The following is a 22797-nucleotide window of genomic DNA, read 5'->3' on the forward strand; positions in this document are numbered from 1 at the left end:
TGGGGGTCAGGAATTCGAGAGTGGCTTAGCTAGTGAGGGTGGTTCTATATTAAGATTTCTCATGAGGCTGCGGTTAAACTATTAGACAGGGCTGCAGTCCCTTGATGGCTTGACTGGGGCTGAGGCATCTACTTCCAGGAGCAGAAAGTTCAGAGAGTTTCCACAGCTCCCCTCACCCCCATTTCCCTATTTTTTTTTTTTTTTAGACGGAGTCTCTCTCTGTTGCCAGGCTGGAGTGCAATGGTGCGATCTCGGCTCACTGCAAACTCCGTCTCCTGGGTTCAAGCGATTCTCCTGCCTCAGCCTCCTGAGTAGCTGGGATTACAGGCGTAAGCCACCACACCCAGCTAATTTTTGTATTTTTAATAGAGACAGAGTTTCACCATATTGGCCAGGATGGTCTTGATCTCTTGACCTCAGGTGATCCACCTGCCTCAGCCTCCCAAAGTGCTGGGATTACAGGTGTGAGCTGCTGCGCCCAGCCCCATTTCCCTGTTTTAAACACCTTGCATTAGTGTGGTTCACCGTTACAAATGAACTAGCATTTCCATCAGGTTCTTTGTTTTGTTTTGTTTTTTTTAAAGAAATTGACAAGTTTATTTTAAAATTTACATGATAATGTCAAGGATCTACAATACCCAAAACAATCTTCAAAAAACAGAACAAAGCTGGAAGAACTATATACTACCAGACTTTTTTTTTTTGTGAGATGGAGTCTCACTCTGTCGCCCAGGCTGGAGTACAGTGGCACGATCTCGGCTCACTGCAAGCTCCGCCTCTCGGGTTCACGCCATTCTCCTGCCTCAGCCTCCCCAGCAGCTGGGACTACAGGCACACGCTGCCACGCCCGGCTAATTTTTTGTATTTTTAGTAGAGATGGGGTTTCATCGTGTTAGCCAGGATGGTCTTGATATCTCGACCTCGTGATCCGCCCACCTCAGCCTCCCAAAGTGCCGGAATTACAGGCGTGAGCCACCGTGCCCAGCCAATACTACCTGACTTTAAGATATACTACAAAGCTACAGTAATCTCGACAATGTAGTACTAGCACAGGACAGACAAACAGATCAATGAAACAGAAGAGGGAATGTACAGACATACAGTCAACTGATTTTTGGTGAAGGCATCTGAACAACTCAATGTGGGAAAAAAAAAGTCTTTTCAACAAATAGTCTGTCCCATCTGCATACTCATGTGGAAGAAAATGAGCCTCAACCCCTGTGATACAACGATGTATCATATACAACGATGTATCATATACAATGATGTATCATATACAACGATGTATCACAGGGGTCGAGGCGGTGATATCATTATATCATAGGGGTCAATAAAATATGTTTTCATTCATAGTTCCTGGCTCATAACTCCTGTAGCTGTTATTTCTCCCCAAGGCAGGCCACAGAAACTAAAAATATAATCTTCCTGCATCTTTCTGTCTTAGAGGTGGCCATAAAGAAATTCTCTGACCTATCTTGTCTGAATGTAGGTCATAAGACCCCCACCACACCATTAGGCCAGGTGCTGTGGCTCTCGCCTGTAATCCCAGCACTTTGGGAGGCCGAGGCGGGCGGATCACGAGGTCAGGAGATGGAGACCATCCTGGCTAACACGATGAAATCCCGTCTCTACTAAAAATACAAAAAAATTAGCCAGGCGTGGTGGCGGGTGCCTGTAGTCCCAGCTACTCCAGAGGCTGAGGCAGGAGAATGGCGTGAACCTGGGGGGCGGAACTTGCAGTGAGCTGAGATCACGCCACTGCACTCCAACCTGGGCAAAGAGCAAGACTTCGTCTCAAAAAAAAAAAAAAAAAAAGACCCTCCCATTTTAGAAGGTGTCCTATCCCATACCTTGGGGGAAAGAACGCTGCACAGAGAGGCCAAGAAGGATCTGAACAGACAGGCCTTGCGGGTTTCCCCCCTCACACTGCTAGTATTACATAGTACTCTTTTTGTCCAATCTCATTTCTACACAGTTGTCCATGCTTTGGTCATGCCTATCCAATGAAGTCTCCATAGAAGGCCCAAGAGGAGCTTCCAGAGAGGTGAACAATTGGAGGTTCCTGGAGGGTGTCTGGGGAGGCCAGAGAGGCTCCATACCCTTTCCCAATACCTCACGCTATGCATCTCTTCTTCTGCATCCTTTGTAATATCCTTATAATAAACTGGGAAATGTGTTTCCCTGAGTTCTGTGAGCCACTTTAGCGAATTAATTTAACCTAAGGAGGGGGTAATAGGATCCCTAGTTTATAGCTGGTCGGTCAGAAGTACAGGTAAGTGTGTGGTAGCTAACACCTATAATCCTAGCTACTCAGGAGGCTGAGGCAAGAGGATTACTTGAGCCCAGCCCAAGAGATAGAGACCAGCCTGAGCAACATAGTGAGGCCTTGTCTCTAAAAAAAAAAAAAAAAAAAAAAAAGGACAGGTAAAACAACCTGGGGCTTGTGATTGACACCGGAAGTGGGAAGTCTTGTGGAACTTAGCCCTCGATTTGTGGGATCTGATGCTATCTCCAAATAATGTCAGAATTGAATTAGAGGACACTCAGCTGCTGTCTGCTGCAGAACTCATTGCTTGCTTGTTGTTGGGGGGAAATTCCTGCACGTTTTATCATAGAAGGCTTCTGTGTTGATTGCTGTGATGTAAGAGCAGAAGAAAAAAAGTGTATGTTTTTCCACTTCACCTCTTATCAAACCGTACACAAGGCTGGGCACCATGACTCATGCCTATAATTCCAACACTTTGGGAAGCCGAGGTGGGAAGATTGCTTGAGCCCAGGAGTTAGAGACCAGCCTGGGCAGTATAGCAAAACCCCATCTCTACAAAATATAAAAAAACTTAGCCAGGTGCAGTGGTGTGCGCCTGTAGTCCTAGCTACTTGGAAGCCTGAGGTGAGATCACTTAAGTCCAGGAGGCAGAGGCTGCAGTGAGCTGTGACCACACCACTGCACTCCAGCCTGGGTGACAGAGTGAGACCTTGTCTTGCACACACGTGCACACACACACGCACAGCCATACACAAAAATTAACAGAAAATGGGTCACAGACCTAATGTAAAAGCTAAAATGATAAAATTCCTAGAATAAAAAGTAGAAGCATAACTTTATGACCTAAGGGTAGGGAAATACTTTTTAGAAAGCATACAGAACACAGTAACCATAAAAAAAATTTAGGGGCCAGGCATGGTGGCTCACGCCTGTAATCCCAGCGCTTTGAGAGGCCGAGGCGGGCGGATCACCTGAGGTCAGGAGTTTGAGACCACCCTGGCCAACATGGTGAAACCCCGTCTCTGCTAAAATACAAAAAGTTAGCTGGGTGTGTTGGCATGCACCTGTAGTCCCAGCTACTCGGGAGGCTGAGGCAGGGGAATCAGTTGAACCTGGATGGCAGAGGTTGCAGTGAGCCAAGATCATGCCACTGTACTCCAGCCTAGGTGACCTAGTGTGACCCTGTCTCAAAAAAAAAAAGCTACCACTAAGAATATGAAGAAGCAAGCCACATACTGGAAGAAAATGTAGATAAAACACATATCTGACAAAAGATCTATATCTAGAATATATAGAAATTTCAACAACTCAAAAAATGAAAACTGAGCTGCAGGTTTAATAATTGCATACCTTTTGGTGTATATGTTATACTTCAACAAAAATGTAAGTATTTAAAAAACTGGCTGTGTGCAGTGGCTCACACCTGTAATCTCAGCACTTTGGGAGGCCGAGGGGGTGGATAGCTTGAGCCTAGGAGTTTGAGACCAGCCTGGTCAACATAATGAGACTTTGTCTCCACAAAAAAGAAAATAGTCTCAATGGAAGTGTTTAGCTGAAGATCTGAAACATCTGCAGAGAGAATCAATGACCTGGATGCAGATCAGAACATATTATGTAGAGTACAGCTCAGAGAGACAAAGAGTTGGACAATATTTAAAAAGTTAAAATTCACATAGCAGAGTGATAAGATCTATCTAATATGTCTAACTGGAGTTCCAAAACGAGAGGAGATATTTGAGCAGAGGCCCTGTATGAACAGATAATAATAGCTGGGGATTCTAAACTCATGGAAGATGTGCATAGCCAGACATCAATCAAGTCTCAAGTAGAATACGCACGTATCAAAATATCACATGTATTCCATACATACGCACATTATGTATCAATAAAATTTGTTTAAAGACCAGGTGCAATAGTTCATGCCTGTAATCCCAGCACTTTGGGAGGCCAAGGTGGGTGGATCACTTGAGGTCAGGAGCTCAAGACCAGCCTGGCCAACATGGTGAATCCCCATCTCTACTAAAAATACAAAAATCACCTGTAATCCCAGGCACTTTGGAAGGTCGAGGCAGGCAGACTACTGGAGGTCGGGAGTTTGAGACCAGGCTAGCCAACATCATGAAACCTCATCTGTACTAAAAATACAAAAATTAGTCGGGTGTGGTGCCAGGGGCCTGTAGTCCCAGCTACTCAGGAGGCTGAGGAAGGAGAATTGCTTGAATCTGGGATGCAGAGACTGCAGTGAGCCAAGATTCAGGTATCCCTGTTATTGGAAGTACTAGTCAGAGGCTGGAAGGCCATTCAGTGAGGTTGCTACAGAAAAGATTCAAGCATCAGGCAATGTTTAGATAGATGACCTTTAAGATCCCTTCCAATCCTAAGAACCTTGGAGTCTTACAGTTTTATATGTGCTTACCTTATGAAGACATCCTCCATGGCGGTGACAGAGGCCCCAAAGCTGGAGATGCCCAGGTCTACCTGTCTCAGTTCCAAGTCAGTAAATAGAGATTCAAACCTGGAAGAAAAGAAATGGTTTTAGTCCTGAAAGGTGTAAGGTGAATCCCTTTTGTCACTGCCCTTGACTCTCTACTGGGGAACAGCATGGACTTTGGAGCCAAGAAGATATTTTTTCAAACACCAGCTTTGTCACCAGCTTTGTAAGTATGGGAATGTCAGGGGCCCTTCACAGCTTTTTAACGTATTAACTCTGTGGATGCTTTCAACAGCTCTTCGAGGACAGTGCAGAGAAGTTAAGAAACTTCCCTGAGGCCATACAGCCAGAAGCAGCAGAGCCAGGACTCAAGCTCAGGCCTTTCATCTCTAGAGAGAGTGGTTTCAATTGTTATCTAAGTGAGGAAAGGAGCTAATTCTTTTAGTCTGCTCATGTTAAAACCTTTCTCAAACATGTTTTCTATTTTTTTTTTATTAAAAGAATCATGGCTTTTTTTGTGATATTAAGACAACCATCATAATCTTCTACAATGAAGGCTTCGTTTTGTTTTTTTTTTTTTTTGAGATGGAGTGTCACTCTGTTGCCCAGGATGGAGTGCAGGGGCGCAATCTCCGCTCACTGCAAGCTCCGTCTCCCGGGTTCACGCCATTCTGCTGCCTCAGCCTCCCGAGTAGCTGGTACTATAGGTGCCTGCCACGACGCTTGGCTAATTTTTTTGTATTTTTAGTAGAGATGGAGTTTCCCCGTGTTCGCCAGAAGGGTCGTGATCTCCTGACCTTGTGATCCGCTCGCCTCGGCCTCCCAAAGCGCTGAGATTACAGGTGTGAGCCACTGCGCCTGGCCCTAAGGTTTCTATCTCTCACAACCTAGTGTCCAACTTTTAAGAAACCAGACACACATGCCAGATTCCTATACAAGGTCTGCAGGGGCTTTGTGTGTGTCCCTGTCGGCAGACAATGGTTATAAACTAATCATGGCTGGGTTTGAGTCTAGACTCTGTCACTTACAAGTTTTGTGATTTTTGAGCCAGTTATTTCACCTTTCCAAATCTTTCCTCACCTGTAAGACAGATATTACCTAATTCAAAAAAGTTGTAAGGACTGAGAAAAATGTAAACACACTTAGCAAAGTAGCCCCCCTGTGTTAAATATTCAGCAAATACTATTTACTGAATATGGTCAATAGTATGTCATACCTTCAGTATGTTCACTATCTTGCCCTTCATTCAGTTTCCAGTTACTGAAATTGTACTCATGCTATAGCTACTGTCTGCCAACAAGATCAGAGTATCCCTTTTAAAATATTGACTCGGCCAGGCGCAGTGGCTCAAGCCTGTAATCCCAGCACTTTGGGAGGCCAAGACGGGCGGATCACAAGGTCAGGAGATCGAGACCATCCTGGCTAACATGGTGAAACCCCGTCTCTACTAAAAAATACAAAAAACTAGCCGGGCGAGGTGGCGGGTGCCTGTAGTTCCAGCTACTTGGGAGGCTGAGGCAGGAGAATGGCACAAACCCTGGAGGCGGAGCTTGCAGTGAGCTGAGATCCGGCCACTGCACTCCAGCCTGGGCAACAGAGCGAGACTCCGTCTCAAAAAAATAAATAAAATTAAAAAAATAAAATAAAATAAAATATTGACTCTAAATTTATGTAAAGTATCTTGTTCTTAAATGCACAGTTTGATGTAATCTCACCCTAATCAAGACACTGAACATTCCATCACCCTAGAAAATGCCCCCATGTCCCCTTTGATGAGTCCCTCTCTTGCCCTCAGATAACCAAATCTCCTAAATTTTAGATTAGTTTTACTTCTTCTTGATCTTCATGTAAATGAAATCATATGACCTTTTCATCTCCTGCTTCATTCATGTAACATGTTTTGAGGTTAAACCATGTTGTTGCATGCATTAGTTCATTCTCGTTAACTGCAGAGCAGCATTCAACAAAAGGAATATATCTATTCTCCTGTTGATAGACATTTGGATTGTTCCTGTGTAAGGATGCTTATGCATAAAGCGGCTATAAATGTTCTTCTACGTGTCCTGTGTCTGGACATGTTTTCGTTTATTTTGAATAACATAGTAGATAAACGATAGCTGCAAATTCTTTGCTACTTTTCCCACTGAGAGGTGGCCTTTAATTCCCTTTCATCTGGGCTGGCCTTAGTGTCTTGCTTGACTGAGAGGATACAATGCAAGTGATGGATATTGGGTAGAAGAAGGCTTTAGGTATCTTGATTTCTTTGGGAGCCCCAAGCCACTAGATAAGAAGCTTCACTACCTTGAAACCAGGCTGAATCCATGCCAAGGCGCAGACATGTGAACAAAGCCTCCAGATAAGTCCACTCCCCAACTAGTGTTTTGTTAAAGGCTTTTATGTTTATGCCTATGATGGATATTATTCTGTAATTTCCTGTTGTCATACCTTTTCCAGGTTTTGGTATCAGGGTTGTGCTGGTCTTAAAATGAGTTGGAAGGTGCTTCCTTCTCTGTTTTCTAAAATATTGAGATTATTTTTTTCTTCAGTGTTTCACAGAATCCGGAGTTCTCTTTTTGGGAATACTTTTGATTGCAAATTCAATTTCATTAATAGATATATGGTTATTCAGATTTTTCTGCTTCATTTTGTAAGTTTTGGTAAGTTGTATTTTTAAAGAAATCAGTCCGTTTTACCTAAATTGTCCAATTTATTTACATGTGATATTTTATTATTACCCTTTTTGTAACTCTGGGCTCTGTAACTATAGCAGTTATTTCCTAACTGATGCTAGTTAATTTTCTTTTTTTCTTTAATGGTCTTGGAATTAATGGTTTATCATTTAATGGGTTATCAATGTAATTTATTTATCAATTTTATTAATCTTTTAAAATAACTTTTTGCTTTTTAGCTTTTTAGCATTTGTCGTTTCTCAGTTTTCTTTTTGTTTCTTATTACATTATTTTCTCTCCCTATATTTTTCATTTCTTCTCTTCTGTATCATCTGGGTTTAATTTTCTCTTCTTATCTTTTCAGTTGGAAACAGGTAAATGATTTTAAGCCCCTTTTCTTTTCGAGTGTAAGTTTTTAAAAGTTATATATTTCCCTCTAAGCACTGCCTCAGTAGCATCTGAAATTTTTTAATACATTGTATTTTCATCAACATTCGGTTAAAAATATTTTCTACTTTTTTTTTCTTTTTTTTTTTTTTGAGACGGAGTCTCGCTCTATTGCCAGGCTGGAGTGCAGTGGCGCGATCTCGGCTCACTACAACCTCCGCCTCCTGGTTCAAGCAATTCTCCTGCCTCAGCCTCCCGAGTAGCTGGGACTACAGACACGCGCCACCACGCCCGGCTAATTTTTGTATTTTTAGTAGAAACAGGGTTTCACCATGGTGGCCAGGATGGTCTCAATCTCTTGACCTCGTGATCCACCTGCCTTGGCCTCCCAAACTGCTGGGATTACAGGTGTGAGCCACCGCGCCCGGCCAATTTTCTAGATATCTTACTGTTATCAATTTCTAATTTAATTCCACTGTAGTCAGAGATCATAATCCACATGATTTCAATTTTTTGAAATTTATTTGGACTTATTTCACAAGAGCATGCCCTCCCAGTAAAACTGGACAAAAATATATGAAGCCATTTCAGATATTAAGCATTAGGAAGTCCAGGACCATGATTGATTCTTGAGAGAAGAGAAACACCAAAGAGAGACCTGTATTTGCCCCAGCTCTTTGGCTTGGGTACTTTCTAGAACATGGCCCAGAAAAGTAAAGGCAAATCAGTGTGTAGCAGTGGACTTGCTGAGCTGAGAAGGTAGAGACGAGAGGTCAGAGCTTCTAAAATGTGTGGACTTTGTGGGACTAGGACAGGAGAGGAGAAGCTGGTAGGGGAGGGCCCAAGTAATCTATTATGGTAAATATCCCATAGGCATTTGGAGAGAATGGGTGTTCTGCAGCTATAGTTTGTAGTGTCTATCTACAGGGAGTAAGTGTGATGACAATATTATCAAAATATTTTATATCCTTAATGAGTTTTTTTGTCTACTTTTTCTATAAATAACTGAGGAAAGGGTGCTATAATCTCCAAAATGGTTGGGATTTTGACTTCATCTATTTTTGTCAACATTCACTTCATGTATTTTGAAGCTCTGTTATGAGGCACATACATGTAAACAACTGTTATGTCTTCCTGGTGTACTGACTCTCATCAATATGCACTGTCTCTATTTCTGTGGTGTAGCTACTCTGAAAAGATGGCCTAACAATTTCTGCCCTCCCTGACTGAGCATGGCACGTCGCATATCAAGAAGTGGTGCTGACCAGGTGTGGTGGCTCATGCCTGTAATCCCAGCACTTTGAGAGGTCAAGGTGGGCGGATCACGAGGTCAGGAGATCGAGACCATCCTGGCTAACACGGTGAAACCCCGTCTCTACTACAAATACAAAAAATTAGCCAAGTGTGGTGGCAGGCGCCTGTAGTCCCAGCTACTCCAGAGGCTGAGGCAGGAGAATGGCGTGAACCCAGGAGGCGGAGCTTTCAGTGAGCCAAGATAGCACCACTGCAGTCCGGCCTGGGCAAAGTGCGAGACTCCATCTCAAAAATAAATAAATAAATAAAAGAAGTCGTGCTTACTTCCCCTCCCCTTCGACTGCTCTGAGCAATAGAATGTGATAGAAACGACGTGTTGGTATTTCTGAGCCCAGGCCTTAAGAGATGTGGCTATCTTTGCTTTCTTTTGAAACATGCACTCTTGAGATGCTTCTTCTTGGAACCTAGCTGTCATGCTATGAGACACCCAAACCACACTGAGAAGCTGCATGGAGGAGTACTGGGTGTGCCAGTCAGCAGCCCTAGAGAGCTCCCAGTTGATAGCCAGTGCCGTCATTCCAGACATAAGAATGAACCATCTCGGATATTCCAACCCATTTGAGGCCCCAGGTAACTGTAGTCCCAGCCAATATTATTTAGAGCATAATATCTGCCCAGCTGAGCCCGGGCAAGCTACAGAATCACGATAGGCAGTAAAATGGTTGTCATATTAAGTCAGAAAATTTGGGGATAATTTGTTATATAGTATACAACTGAAACAAAATTTGGCACCAGAAGCACTGTGACAAAAACCTGCAACATGTGGCATGGCTGTGGGACCAGATAGCAGGATGAAGGTGAGAGGAGCCTCAAGGGAACTCTAGACAGAGGCTGGAAGAACAGTGAGGAAATTGTTATTTCTCATGTTATTTGGTGCAGAAGGTTTGACAATACTCTTACCTGCAGTAAAAAGAAAGACTGAAAGGGTATTTAATGAGCTTGTGGATAAATTCCTATGGAGATTTCCAGTTATAATGTTGAAAGTGCCAACTGGTTTATTTTAGCTTCCTATGATTAAACCATGAGAGAAATAAATTTAAAAAGGAAATAATCAAATGTTTAGCAGAAGTTTAGAGAAAAAAGGCCGGGCACGGTGGCTCACACCTGTAATCCCAGCACTTTAGGAGGCCAAGGCGGGTGGATCACCTGAGGTCAGGAGTTCGAGACCAGCTTGGCCAACACAGTGAAACCTTATCTACTAAAAATACAAAAAATTGGCCAGGCATGGTGGCAGGTGCCTGTAATCCCAGCTACTCAGGAGGCTGAGGCAGAAGTATAGCTTGAAGCCGGGAGGCGAAGGTTGCAGTGAGCCTAAATCATGCCACTGTACTCTAGCCCGGATGACAGAGCAAGACTCCGCCAAAAAAAAAAAAAAAAAAAAAGAGAGAGAAAAAGAAAATATAGAGGGCCCAGGACAGTATTTCCAGTTTGGAAAAGGTTCTCAAAGTTCTCAGAACAAAAATAAAAGCCAAAATGATGTCAATAAAATACTTTTTCAGGATAAATATCAGATTAACTGTGCAGCTATAAGGTCCTTTGTCAAGACCTCAGAAAGGTTTAAGAGCACATCTCTCAAATGTGGTGTGCTGAAGCTGACTTATACAAGCTCTTGAGAGCCAATTGTTAAATTTTCAGAAATTCTGTGAGCTGGTTGTTACAACCATTTTAAAAAATTAAGTTACGTAAATTTAAAATTAACAAATCACAGTAAAGGGAAGGTATTAATTAAAACTCACTGATTTCTCATTCTTTTACTCCATTGTATTCAATACTATTATCTATGTTCTTGAGGTTATTCAACTCTATTGTGTCTTTAGGGTAGGAATATTACAGAGTGTTACTGAACATTTCTTCCCAATGCCACATTCAGTAATTTCACTCTGGTAACATGAAATTGGCTGTGGTGGGAGTGTTTACACCACAGACATCAGCAAAAGCTGCAAATCAGGCTTTATTAATTGTCTTGTTGGCTGTTTAGACTCAAGGAAGTGTTAGAATGCTTAAAAGAATGTCATGTCTGAAGCCATTATATGATGACTAGCATTAAAAAAAAACCTGTCACATAATAGCTGAACTGCAACCATAGTTGACTATGAATATGAGAGTTTGGCAAACATCAACATAAGCGTTCTGTGAGATTGAATTGGCTACATGAAATTTACAATAAAGAATACTGTATGTTTTATCATGATTTGTAAATTGTGTGCTACACATTCTTTTTTTTTTTTTGAGACGGAGTCTCGCTCTGTCACCCAGGCTGGAGTGCAGGGGCTGGACCTCAGCTCACTGCAAGCTCCGCCTCCCGGGTTCACGCCATTCTCCTGCCTCAGCCTCCCAAGTAGCTGGGACTACAGGCGCCCGCCACCTCGCCCAGCTAGTTTTTTGTATTTTTTAGTAGAGACGGGGTTTCACCATGTTAACCAGGATGGTCTCGATCTCCTGACCTCGTGATCTGCCCACCTCGGCCTCCCAAAGTGCGGGGATTACAGGCTTGAGCCACTGCGCCTGGCCACTACACATTCTTTATATTAGTAAAATTTATAATAAAACTATATACACATGTATGCATACTTTTTTCATGGAGAATAGTTAAATATTTAGCAGCACACATACCACTGCTCACAGACTCTCATCATCTGGACAAAAACTTTTAAAAACCATAAGGGTGCTGTGCATGGTGTCTCATGCTTGTAATCCTAGCACTCTGGGAGGCCGAGGCAGGCAGATCACCTGAGGTCAGGAGTTTGAGACCAGCTTGGCCAACATAGTGAAATCCCGTCTTTACTAAAAAAGAACAAAAATTTAGCCGGGTGTGGTGGTGTGCACCCATAATCCCAGCTACTCGGGAAGCTGAGGTGGGAGAATCACTTGAACCCAGGAGCTGGAGGTTGCAGTGAGCTGAGATCATGCCACTGCACTCCAGCCTGGGTGACAGAGTGAGGCTCTATCTCAAAAAATAAAATAAAATAATTAAAAAAAATTAAAATCATAATGGTGTTGTCCCATATCACCACGGCTCTCAGCCCAAGGTAGACAGACTTGTGTTGAAGAGATTGTGAGTGTTGCTGTAGTCTAACAAACTGTATTTCATAATGTGATACACAGGAAACCTACAAAGTATTTAAATAAATTGTATCAGCTTACATAAAAAGGGACAGAGAGAGTTCAAAGTGAAAAGTGGCCTCTAGTCAACCTCCTACAAGCAGGAAGCAGGCAAATGAAGCTGCTCAGCTACAAATATCAACCATCTTTCATGAAAAAGGAAGTATTCACACTATTAAGAGGCAGAGCCAACAGCCCAGCTGAGTCAGCTCGGGTTCACAGTAGCTGCTCTGTGCTATGCACCATGAACTCTTAACCTGCTCTTGGACAGCTCAGCCCTCAGCCACAGATTCAAGTGAACCCACAGAGAGACTTCTGGGGCCCTCCCTCTCCTACCAGCTTTCTCCTCTCCTGTCCTAGTCCCACAAAGTCCAGACACTTCAGGAGCTCTGACCTCTCATCTTTACCTACTCAGCTCAGCAAGTTCATTGCTACACTCTTTCCTTTTTTGAGAGGAGTCTCGCTCTGTCACCCAGGCTGGAGTGCAGTGGCAAGATATCTCCGCTCACTGCAAGCTCCGCCTCCCGGGTTTACGCCATTCTCCTGCCTCAGCCCTGGAGTAGCTGGGACTATAGGCACCCGCCACCACGCCTGGCTAATTTTTTTTGTATTTTTAGTAGAGACGGGGTTTCACTGTGTTAGCCAGGATAGTCTTGATCTCCTGACCTCGTGATCTGCCCGCCTTGGCCTCCCAAAGTGCTGGGATTACAAGCGTGAGCCACCGCCCCCGGCCCACTGCTACACTCTGATTTGTTTTTACTTTCCTGGGTCATGTTCTAGAAACCGCCCAAGCCAAAGAGCTGGGACAAATACAGGTCTCTCTTTGGCATTTCTCTTCTCTCAAGAATCAGTCATGGTCCTGGACTTCCTAATGCTTAATATCTGAAATGGCTTCATATATTTTTGTCCAGTTTTAGTGGGAGGGTATGCTCTTTATCAGTTACTCCATCACGACTGGAAGCAGAAGTGACTTTTGTTTTTAATGAGATTTTGTTTGTGTGTTGAGGAGTCTGGCTCCTGGTTAAAAACCCGTGTATGATTTTTCAGGCCCGACTACAGGTAATTACAAGGTTTTACCTGGCAGGCCTCACAGGGAAAGCTGCCCTGGCTGCACCAGACTTGGGGCACAGCCAGTGCAGCACTGTGCTCTCTGAAGGGAGGTGGGGTTAAGGACTCAGGTCTCTTCTGGCTGGCCATGCTCTTACTTGCATTCCTAAGTAAATTATTATATGTGGACGAAGACATGGTGATTTCTTTTTTTTTTTTTTTTTTTTTTTTTTTGAGACGGAGTCTCGCTCTGCTGCCCAGGCTGGAGTGCAGTGGCCAGATCTCAGCTCACTGCAAGCTCCGCCTCCCGGGTTTACGCCATTCTCCTGCCTCAGCCTCCCGAGTAGCTGGGACTACAGGCGCCCGCCACGTCGCCCGGCTAGTTTTTTGTATTTTTTTAGTAGAGATGGGGTTTCACCGTGTTAGCCAGGATGGTCTCGATCTCCCGACCTCGTGATCCGCCCGTCTCGGCCTCCCAAAGTGCTGGGATTACAGGCTTGAGCCACCGCGCCTGGCCCAACATGGTGATTTCTTTTTGACATATTATGGAAAATTATATTGATTAATGATCATATCAAACAATCCTTTCAATATGGTATAGCAGTCTTTCAATGAACTACATGGTGCAGTATTCTTTCAGCGATCTGCTAGATTGTATTAACCCATATTAGTAAAAAGGAGCAGGCAGATTTTGTTTGTTTGTTTGTTTTTGAGATAGGGTCTCACTCTTTTGCCTGGGCTGGAGTACTGTGGCATGATCACGGCTCATTGTGGCCTTGACTTCCCAGGCTCAAGCGTTCTTTCTGTCTTAGCTTCCCGAGTAGCTGGGACTACAGATGTGCACCACCAAGCCTAGCTCGCTCTTTCTTTCTTTTTTTTTTTTTTCTGTCAAGACAAGGTCTTCCTGTGTTGCCCAAGCTGTTTTCAAACTCCAGGGCTCAAGTGACCCTCCTGCCTCAGCCCCACAAAGTGCTGGGGTTACAAGCATGAGCCACTAATTCCAGCCTGTATTTTTTTAATGTTCTCTGTTCTCTGGAAGAATTTGAATAAAATCAAAATTATATTTTCTTTAAATTTTTGATAAAAGTGATCAGGTTTATAAAAACTTTTTGGTATTTATTGAGTCAATTTTAATAAAATTATTTTTCTAGACAATTTACCATAGTATTCAGGTTTTCTAATATATTAGTTTAAAACTATACAAAATATTGTCTTCTAATTCTTTTGTATCTATGGGTTTTCCCCCCCAATTCTGAATTCCAATTTTACATCTTTGTGCTTATTCTCCATTCATCTTTATGAAGCATCTTTTCTCCAGGCTTCTTTGCAAGGTCCCTGTCTGAGGAACTTCGAATTTTAGGAGTGCTTCAGGAACTGTTTGTAAGCTCCCTTGCTTCTTTCTCTATGTTTTCTTCCTACATGACCGTATCCCTTCGCACGACTTTAAATACTTCCACAAGCAGATGACTCCCGTGCATTTCCAGGCTGACCCTCTCCTCAATGCCCAGCTTCATTCACATCCAACTGCCTTCTTGATGTCTCCACTGGGGTGGGCTCAGGGGCCTTTCAAATGTAAAGAATTCCTAACTGACCTTTTCATAACCACCTCTCCCAAAACTGCTTGTCTCCCATTCTTTCCCACTGCCACTTGGGAATGGCCAGACAGGTAGGAGTAAAATCCCCAGGGAGTAAATTTTGCCAAGGAAGCCAAGAGAAAAGAGTGTTTCAAGAACAAAGAAATGGTTAACTACGTAACTGATGTTGTGGGGTTGAGCATGGTTAGGATAAAAAGTTACTGCTATGTCTTAATTCTTAGGTTGCATAGAGGGTTCACTAGTACTCATTCTGTTATATACACTTCATAATTACATATATGAAACGTATATTTATTTACAGGTATAAAATATTACCTAATAACTTTTATTTTTTTTGTTTTTTATTTTTCAATTTTCTTTTTCAGACAGGGTCTCTGTCTGAAGCCCAGGCTGGAGTGCCATGGCACGATCTCGGCTCACTGCAACCTCCACCTCCTGGATTCAAGCAATTCTCCTGCCTCAGCCTCCCAAGTAGCTGGGATTACAGATGCCTGCCACCATGCCTGGCTAATTTTTGTATTTTTAGTAGAGATGAGGTTTCACCATGTTGGCCAGGCTGGTCTTGAACCCTTGACCTCAGGTGATCCACTAGCCTCAGCCTCCGAAAGTGCTAGGATTACAGGCATGAGCCACCACACCCAGCCATGTTTTTGTTTTTAAAGAAATAGAAAGTAGGCCGGGCGCAGTGGCTCACGCCTATAATCCCAGCATTATGGGAGACCGAGGTGGGCAGATCACAAGGTCAGGAGATCGAGACCATCCTGGCTAACACGGTGAAACCCCATCTCTACTAAAAATACAAAAAATTAGCCGACCGTGGTGGCGGGCGCCTGTAGTCCCAGCTACTTGGGAGGCTGAGGCAGGAGAATGGCGTGAACCCAGGAGGTGGAGCTTACAGTGAGCCGAGATTGCGCCACTGCACTCTAGCCTGGGCAACAGAGCGAGACTCCATCTCAAAAAAAAAAAAAGAAAGAAAGAAAGAAATAGAAAGTCCCTAATGCCTTAAGTGACATCTTACCTGATGATGATAGCTGATGATTACCTTGAAAGAGTGGTTTGGATGGAAGGGTATGGGCTGAAGCCACTTGGAAGCAGAATGAGAATGCAGGAGAGGTAAGAACAAGGAGGCAACATGTGTAGACCACTCACTATGAAGCTTGGCTGTGAAGGGTGGCAGAGACATGGAGAGGCAGCTGGAAAGGAAGGTGGGCCCAGTAGTTTCTCCAGAGTATGTGAGTATGTTATGGGAAATGATCTAGGAAAGGGGAAAAATGATGATGGAGATGAGAGAGGACAATCAAACAGGGGGGCTCTTGAGGAGATGGGGTGGATGGGGTCTTGAGCTGGTGCTAAAGGACAGGACTGTGATAGAAAAACAAGTTCTGATCCATAACGAGATGGAAGAAAGAATAAAAAAGTGTAAAAGCCAGCAGGTTTATAGGTTTGTGATAGGGATGGTCTGATGGTTTTTATTTTCTCAACGAAGTATAAGGTAAGATCCCGGTTTGAGAGTGACATGGGGACTGAGGAGGAGAGAAGGAAGTGTTGGGAACCTGGTCGAGGTCTGAAATAATTTAAAGGAAAATCAAGTCAAATCTTTTGTTCTTTTTTCTCTGAGACAGGGTCTCACTTTTGTCACCCAGGAATGATCTTGGCTTACTGCAACCTCTGCCTCCCAGGCTCAAGCTATCTTCTTACCTTAGCCTCTTGAGTAGTTGGGACTACAAATGTGTGCCACCATGCCCGTGTAATATTTGTGGTTTTTTGTAAAGATGGGGTTTCACCACGTTGCCTAGTCTGGTCTTGAACTGCTGAGCTCAAACGATCCACCCACCTCAAGTCAAATCTTCACCTGAGCTTAGTAAGTTGGGCGTAGGTAATTAGAGATAACAAAATCAAGGGTTCCCATTAAGCCATATTACGGAATTTGACATTAACCTGAAGGCAATTGAGAACCCTCAAGGCTTGAAGGAGGGAAGACCTATCCGAATCCTGTATTTGAACGTGCCCCCTGGCTAGGATGTCTTTTCAGGTAGTGCCAAAGGCCCAGGGTCTGAGCCCCTGCAGCATGTAGTGCCCTTGCTCCCGTGTGTAGGGGAAGACCCAGCACTCAGCGCAGGCACGTGCAGCACCCCCGTAGCACCCGGGGCCATACCTCTGTACTGCTGTCTTTAGGAAGTATGAATGTCAATTCCTCTCCAATGCTGGATGCCAAAATTGCGTTTGGTATGTGATGATAAATCAGATGAGAGATGTTCTCCGTATCACAATTAGGTTTTTTCAGTGAAGTTATATAATATCCTGCACCTGAAACACCATTTGAAAGATCATGAAACAATTTCACTTTTTATACTTTTCTTCAGCCACATTCAGTTTTCTGTGGCTTAGAGTGGGACAGCTCCATGGGAAAGAGAAGTTGGAGCGACCTGTGGGGCCAAATTTAAACCACAGTGAACTCGCTAGGAAGCTCCGTAGTGCTGTTCTTGAGAGTCTTCCCTTCCACTCTATAACTGGTAGGTGATCATGGCAAATGTAGCAAGGTTAGGCACCAGGACAGAGGGCTGCTTTCAGGGTGACACTCCCTTTAAGTCATAACTATTTTTGGAAAGTGAAAACTCAGTAGCCAGAGGCCTTAAATGTTAAGGTAAAGAACAAAGACAAGACACATACCTTATGGCATTCCAAATTCTTTCAGCACTTAGCAACACTTGTTACTATTGTTCGTTGATGTACTCATTCAGTAAACATTTCCTGAGGCCCTAGGATGTGACAGGCACTGTCCTAGGTACTGAGGATATAGCAGTGGACCAAACAGTCAAAAATTCCTATTCTCATGGGGCTTTCACTAACGGGGTGGGAGACAAACAATAAATGAGATAAATACGTAAAATGGATAGAGTATTAGTGATACATGATAAAGAGAAAAGTAAACATAGGAGGGGATAGGAGTGTTGGGGATGTGATTTTAAACAAGGTAACAAAGAAAGGCCTCATTGAGAATGGGACATCTCAGAAGGCACAGCGACACCTGGCCTGGAGGAACGAGTGTGCCTGGAGTGCTGGATCAGCACGGGGCCCTGGGCAGCAGAAGCAGAGAAAGAACGTGGAAGAGTGTTAGGAAATGAGGTTGGGGTAACAGGGTCAGAAAATGTGAGGCCCTAGAGGCTACTCCAAGGACTTTGGCTTTTCCTCTGAGTGAACAGAGAAGCCACTGGAGGTTCCAAGCAACAGAATGACATGCACTGTAATACGCCCATTTTGACACCTGGATTGAGAGCAGCAAGATGGGTTAGTAGGCATCTGCAGTAATCCAGGTGGGAGGAGATAGTGGTCTGCACCAGAAAGCAGTGCTACACAGTGATCAGAGGTGGGGACAGAGACGGAACCTGGATATATTTTGTAGATAAGACCAAAAACGTCTGCAGATATATCAAATATGAGCTTTGAGCAAAAGAGGTGTCAGGGAGCCTGCAAGGTTTCAGTTAAACACTTGGAAGAACGAAGTTGCTTTTACTAAGAAGACAAAATCTGCGGGAGGAGCAGGTTTGATAGACAGCATTGGAGCTCAGTGTTGCACAGGCTTCTCACAAGTCTCAGAGATCCGTTCAACACCTACATTGAGGTGTGGGAGAGGCAGTCAGATGTATAGACCTGGGGTTCAGGAGAGAGGGTCCAAGCTAGAGACACACATGATTTTCCACACAGAGAAGGTATGAATATTTAAAGCCAGGGGACTGGATGAGATTACTAATTCAGTGAGCAGAGAAAGAAAAGTGAAGACGGTCAGAGGAAGGAACAGTGCAAAGGAACAGCAGAGACATGGAGGAGCCAGGGAGCAGGGGTGCAGGAGGACAGCAGGGGACAAGCACAGAGGGGTGCTGATGAGGGCTGCAGTCAGCTGTAGAAATGAAACTAACACTTGTAGGATGCTTTCACACACAGTGTCTCACTCTTTGAGGAATGTAGTATCTTAATCTTCATTTTATAGATCAGAAAACAAAGGCTAAGAAAGGAGAAACGAACATGACCACCTAGATGACAATACAGTAAACTAGCAGATTGTAACTCAAACATGGGCCTTCTGACTCCAAGAGATATCTCATGCCTCTTCCCTCTCACAAGCCCCCCTGCCCGGCTGGGCTCTCCACTCAGAGGCAACAGACAGGAGATCTAGAAAAGGCCACCCCTGCCTGATCTCAGGGCCCTTCATGCGGGTAGCAGCCATTCCCTCAGCACAGCAGCCAGGACACCGACCCCGTTGCGGGCTGGCCCCACCACTCACTGTATTTCTGCTTGAGGAACAGTGAGGACCCGCAGCACTGCAGCTCCCCCTTGGCCATGATGGTGATGCGGTCTCCCAGCAGGTCAGCCTCGTCCATGAAGTGGGTGGTCAGCAAGATGGTGCGGTTACTTTTCTGCTGTTGCAGAAGGTCCCAGATGGCCCTCCTGGAGATGGCATCCATGCCCGAGGTGGGCTCGTCCAGTATCAGCACCTGGAGGCAGAGACACAGCCTCATGATGCTGGTAGAGCCACACCCCAGGCTGGCCTTGTGGTAGGCCCCATCAAGGGGTTCACAGAGTCAGCTTGAGTCCTCCAAAGATGGTGATGGCCTTGTCTGGGGAGTCAAGGGCCAAGGTGCCTGGGCCATGGCGGAAGGGCCAGCCCAGGTCGAGCAGCAGGGGAGCCCACTGCCTCCAGTCCCACCGCCGCACTTTGGAGCCTGCGATGAGGGCGATGCCGATAGAGAGCTTGCGCCTCATGCCCCCGCTCAGGAAGCGGCTCCGTGGGTTCCACTTGTCCTCCAGGCCGATGATGTGCAGCATCTGCTTGACTTCTTCAGGGCACTTCTGACGCGACAGGCCCTTCAACTGCAACGACAGGGGACGCAGGGAGATGCAGGGCTCCTGGCAAAAGGCTGACCCTGGTCAGCGAACATTTTGCTTGTGTGTATACATGTACATAAAAACTTACACAAGAAACTTATGACCTTCAGGGAGAGGGATGGACAAAGACTTTTACATATGAACCATGTAAATAAACTTATGATGTTAAAAAGTAAATACAGCAGCATGTTAAAGGGTTATTCATCACAACCAAGTGGGATTTATCTCAGGAATGCAAGGGAGGCTGAACACATGAAAAACCAGTGTTTCAGTGTTTTATGATAAAGAACTGGCTGGCCTTTGTCCCCGGTTCCTGGAAAGAAGCCTCTAAATGCTTAGAATTTCTGGAGTAATAGGAGTATCTTTGTTACTCATAGTGGATCTCTACCCCCCCCATCGTCATACCTGAGTTTATGCTAAGGAGGAGACTCAGGATGCGGGATGGTCACACTAGAAAGACCAGCCATGTGATTAGAAGGCTGGGGCTTTGAGCTATGTGATGTTAGCCTGCCTCTCAGTTTCCTGGGTTGTGGAGAGAATGCTGGAGATGGAGTTCAATGATGTGGCTAATGCTTCAATCATTCATGCTTGTGTAACAAAACCCCAATAAAAACTGGACACTCAAAGCTTAGGTGAGCTACCCCAATAAACGCCAATATGCTAGGAGGGTGCTACGTCCTGAGGACACAGAAGCTTTGCATTTGGGACTCTCCTAGACCCCACCCATGTGGCTATTTTTTTGGCCTGTCCTGAATTGTATCCTCTAGAATAGAACTATAATCGTAAGTGTAGTACTTTCCTGAGTTCTGTCAGTCATTCTAGTGAATTAACAAACCTGAAAGATTAGTGGGATCTCCACATTTGTAGCCAGTTTGTCAGAAGTGCTTTGTTTGTCTGGGAACCTCCAAGCTTGTGGGTTCTAAAGTGGAGGCAATCTTGTGGGGGACTATACCTCTAATGTGTGAAGCCTATGCTAACTCTATTGTTAAAGTCACACATTTTTTTATTTTGGAGAATGGGGTCTCACTATATTGCCCAGGCAAGTCTTGAACTCCTGGGCTCAAGCTATCCTTCCGCCTCTGTCTCCCTAAGAGCAGGGATTACATGCATGAGCCACCACACCCAGCCCATTGTTAGAGTCAAATTGCACTGCAGCAATATAGCATATTAACAGAAAGAAGGGCCAAAATCACATGAAAATCTCAGTAGACACAGAAAAGCATTTGACAAAATACAACACACTTTCATGATAAAAACACTCAGCAAACTAGGAATGGAAAGGAACTTCCTCAGCATGATAAAAGGCATCTATGAAAAAAAACACAGATTGCATCCCACCTAACGGTGAATCTGAAAGCTTCCCCCGCAAAAAAATCAGGAACAAGACAAGGATGTCTGCTCTTGCCACTTTATTCAATATTTTACTGGAAGTTGTAGCCAGGGAAATTAGCCAGAAGAAAAAAAGCCATCCAGACTGAAAGAAAGATGTAAAGCTATTGCCTCTTGGCAGATCACATAAACTTATATATAGAATGCATTAAAGAATCCACAAAAAGCTATTAAAGCTAATAAATCAGCCTAGGAAAATGTCAGGATATAAGATAAATATACAAATAGGAGTTGTATTTCTTTACACTAACAATGAACAACCCAAAAATGAAATAACAAAAATAAATTCCATTTACATTAGTATCACAAAAGACAAAACATTTAGAAATAAATTTAACCAAGGAAGTGTAAGAAAGGCAAGTACACTGAAAACCGTAAAACATGGCTGAAAGGAATTAAAGAAGATCTAAATAAATGGAAATACTTTTTGTGTTCATAGATTGGAACACTTAATTTTGTTAATACGACATTACTATCCAAAGCAATCTAGAGGACGGGTGCAGTGGCTCATGCCTGTAATCCCAGCACTTTGGGAGGCCGAAGTGGGTGGATCACCTAAGGTCAGGAGTTCAAGATCAGCCTGGCCAACATGGTGAAACTCCTTCTCTACTAAAAAATACAAAAAAATTAGCTGGGCATGGTGGCACGCATCTGTAATCCCAGCTACTCGGGAGGCTGAGGCAGGAAAATCGCTTGAACCCGGGAGGCTGAGGTTGCAGTGAGCTGAGATTGAGCCTTTGTGCTCCAGCCTAGGCAACAGAGCAAGAATCCATCTCAAAAAAATAAAAATAAACACAAAGCAATCTAGAGATTCAATGCAATCCCTATTAAAATTCTAATACCTTATTATTTTTTTTTTGCAAAAATAGGCAAGCTGATCCTAGAAATTCATATAGAAATGCAAAGGACTCAGAATAGCCAAAACAATCTTAAAAAGAAGAACAGAGTTGGAGGACTCATATTTCCTAATTTCAAAACTTCCTAGAAAGCTACAGTCATCAAGACATTTTGGTACTGGCATAACAACAGACATACGGAACAATGGAATAGAATTGGGAGTCTAGAAACAATCCCATATATCTATGGTAAATAGATTTTTTACAAGGGTGCCATGACCATTCAATGTGGAAAGAGTAGTCTTTTCAACAAATAGTGCTGAGACAACTTAATATCTATATGAAAAAGAATAAATGTAGACCCATACCTCATACGATATACAAAAATTTACCCATAATGGATCAAAGATCTAAATGTAAGAACCAAAGCTATGAAATACTAGAAAGAAATATAGGTGTAAATCCTAGACAATAATTTTAAAAATATAATAGCAAAAGCATAAGTAACAAATGAAAAAAAGATAAATTAGATTTCATCAAAATTTAGAACTTTTGTGTATCAAAAAACACTATCACGGCCCGGCGCGGTGGCTCACGCCTGTAATCCCAGCACTTTGGGAGGCCGAGACGGGCGGATCACGAGGTCAGGAGATCGACACCATCCTGGCTAACACGGTGAAACCCCGTCTCTACTAAAAAATACAAAAAACTAGCCGGGCGAGGTGGCGGGTGCCTGTAGTCCCAGCTACTCGGGAGGCTGAGGCAGGAGAATGGCGTGAACCCGGGAGGCGGAGCTTGCAGTGAGCTGAGATCCGGCCACCGCACTCCAGCCTGGGTGACAGAGCGAGACTCCGTCTCAAAAAACAAACAAACAAAC

The 22797-nt window shown here is 43.9% G+C and overlaps 2 protein-coding genes across 2 annotated transcripts in view; both read right to left on the reverse strand.

Moving 5' to 3' along the window:
- Positions 1–22797, reverse strand: part of TBC1D24 (TBC1 domain family member 24) — a 253197-nt gene that overhangs the window by 110220 nt on the left and 120180 nt on the right. The window lies entirely within an intron of this gene.
- On the reverse strand, positions 1997–20074 carry LOC126944147 (ATP-binding cassette sub-family A member 17-like). The gene is made up of 6 exons (XM_050773408.1): positions 19094–20074; positions 16967–17118; positions 15961–16066; positions 13247–13319; positions 4683–4781; positions 1997–2033 (listed from the first exon to the last, which is right to left on the reverse strand). The coding sequence occupies exons 1-6, from the start codon at positions 19326–19328 to the stop codon at positions 1997–1999; spliced, it is 702 nt and encodes a 233-aa protein (XP_050629365.1). The 5' UTR covers positions 19329–20074.

The sequence above is a fragment of the Macaca thibetana genome, chromosome 20 (assembly GCF_024542745.1).
Source record: "Macaca thibetana thibetana isolate TM-01 chromosome 20, ASM2454274v1, whole genome shotgun sequence".
NCBI classification, from domain to species: Eukaryota; Metazoa; Chordata; class Mammalia; order Primates; family Cercopithecidae; genus Macaca; species Macaca thibetana.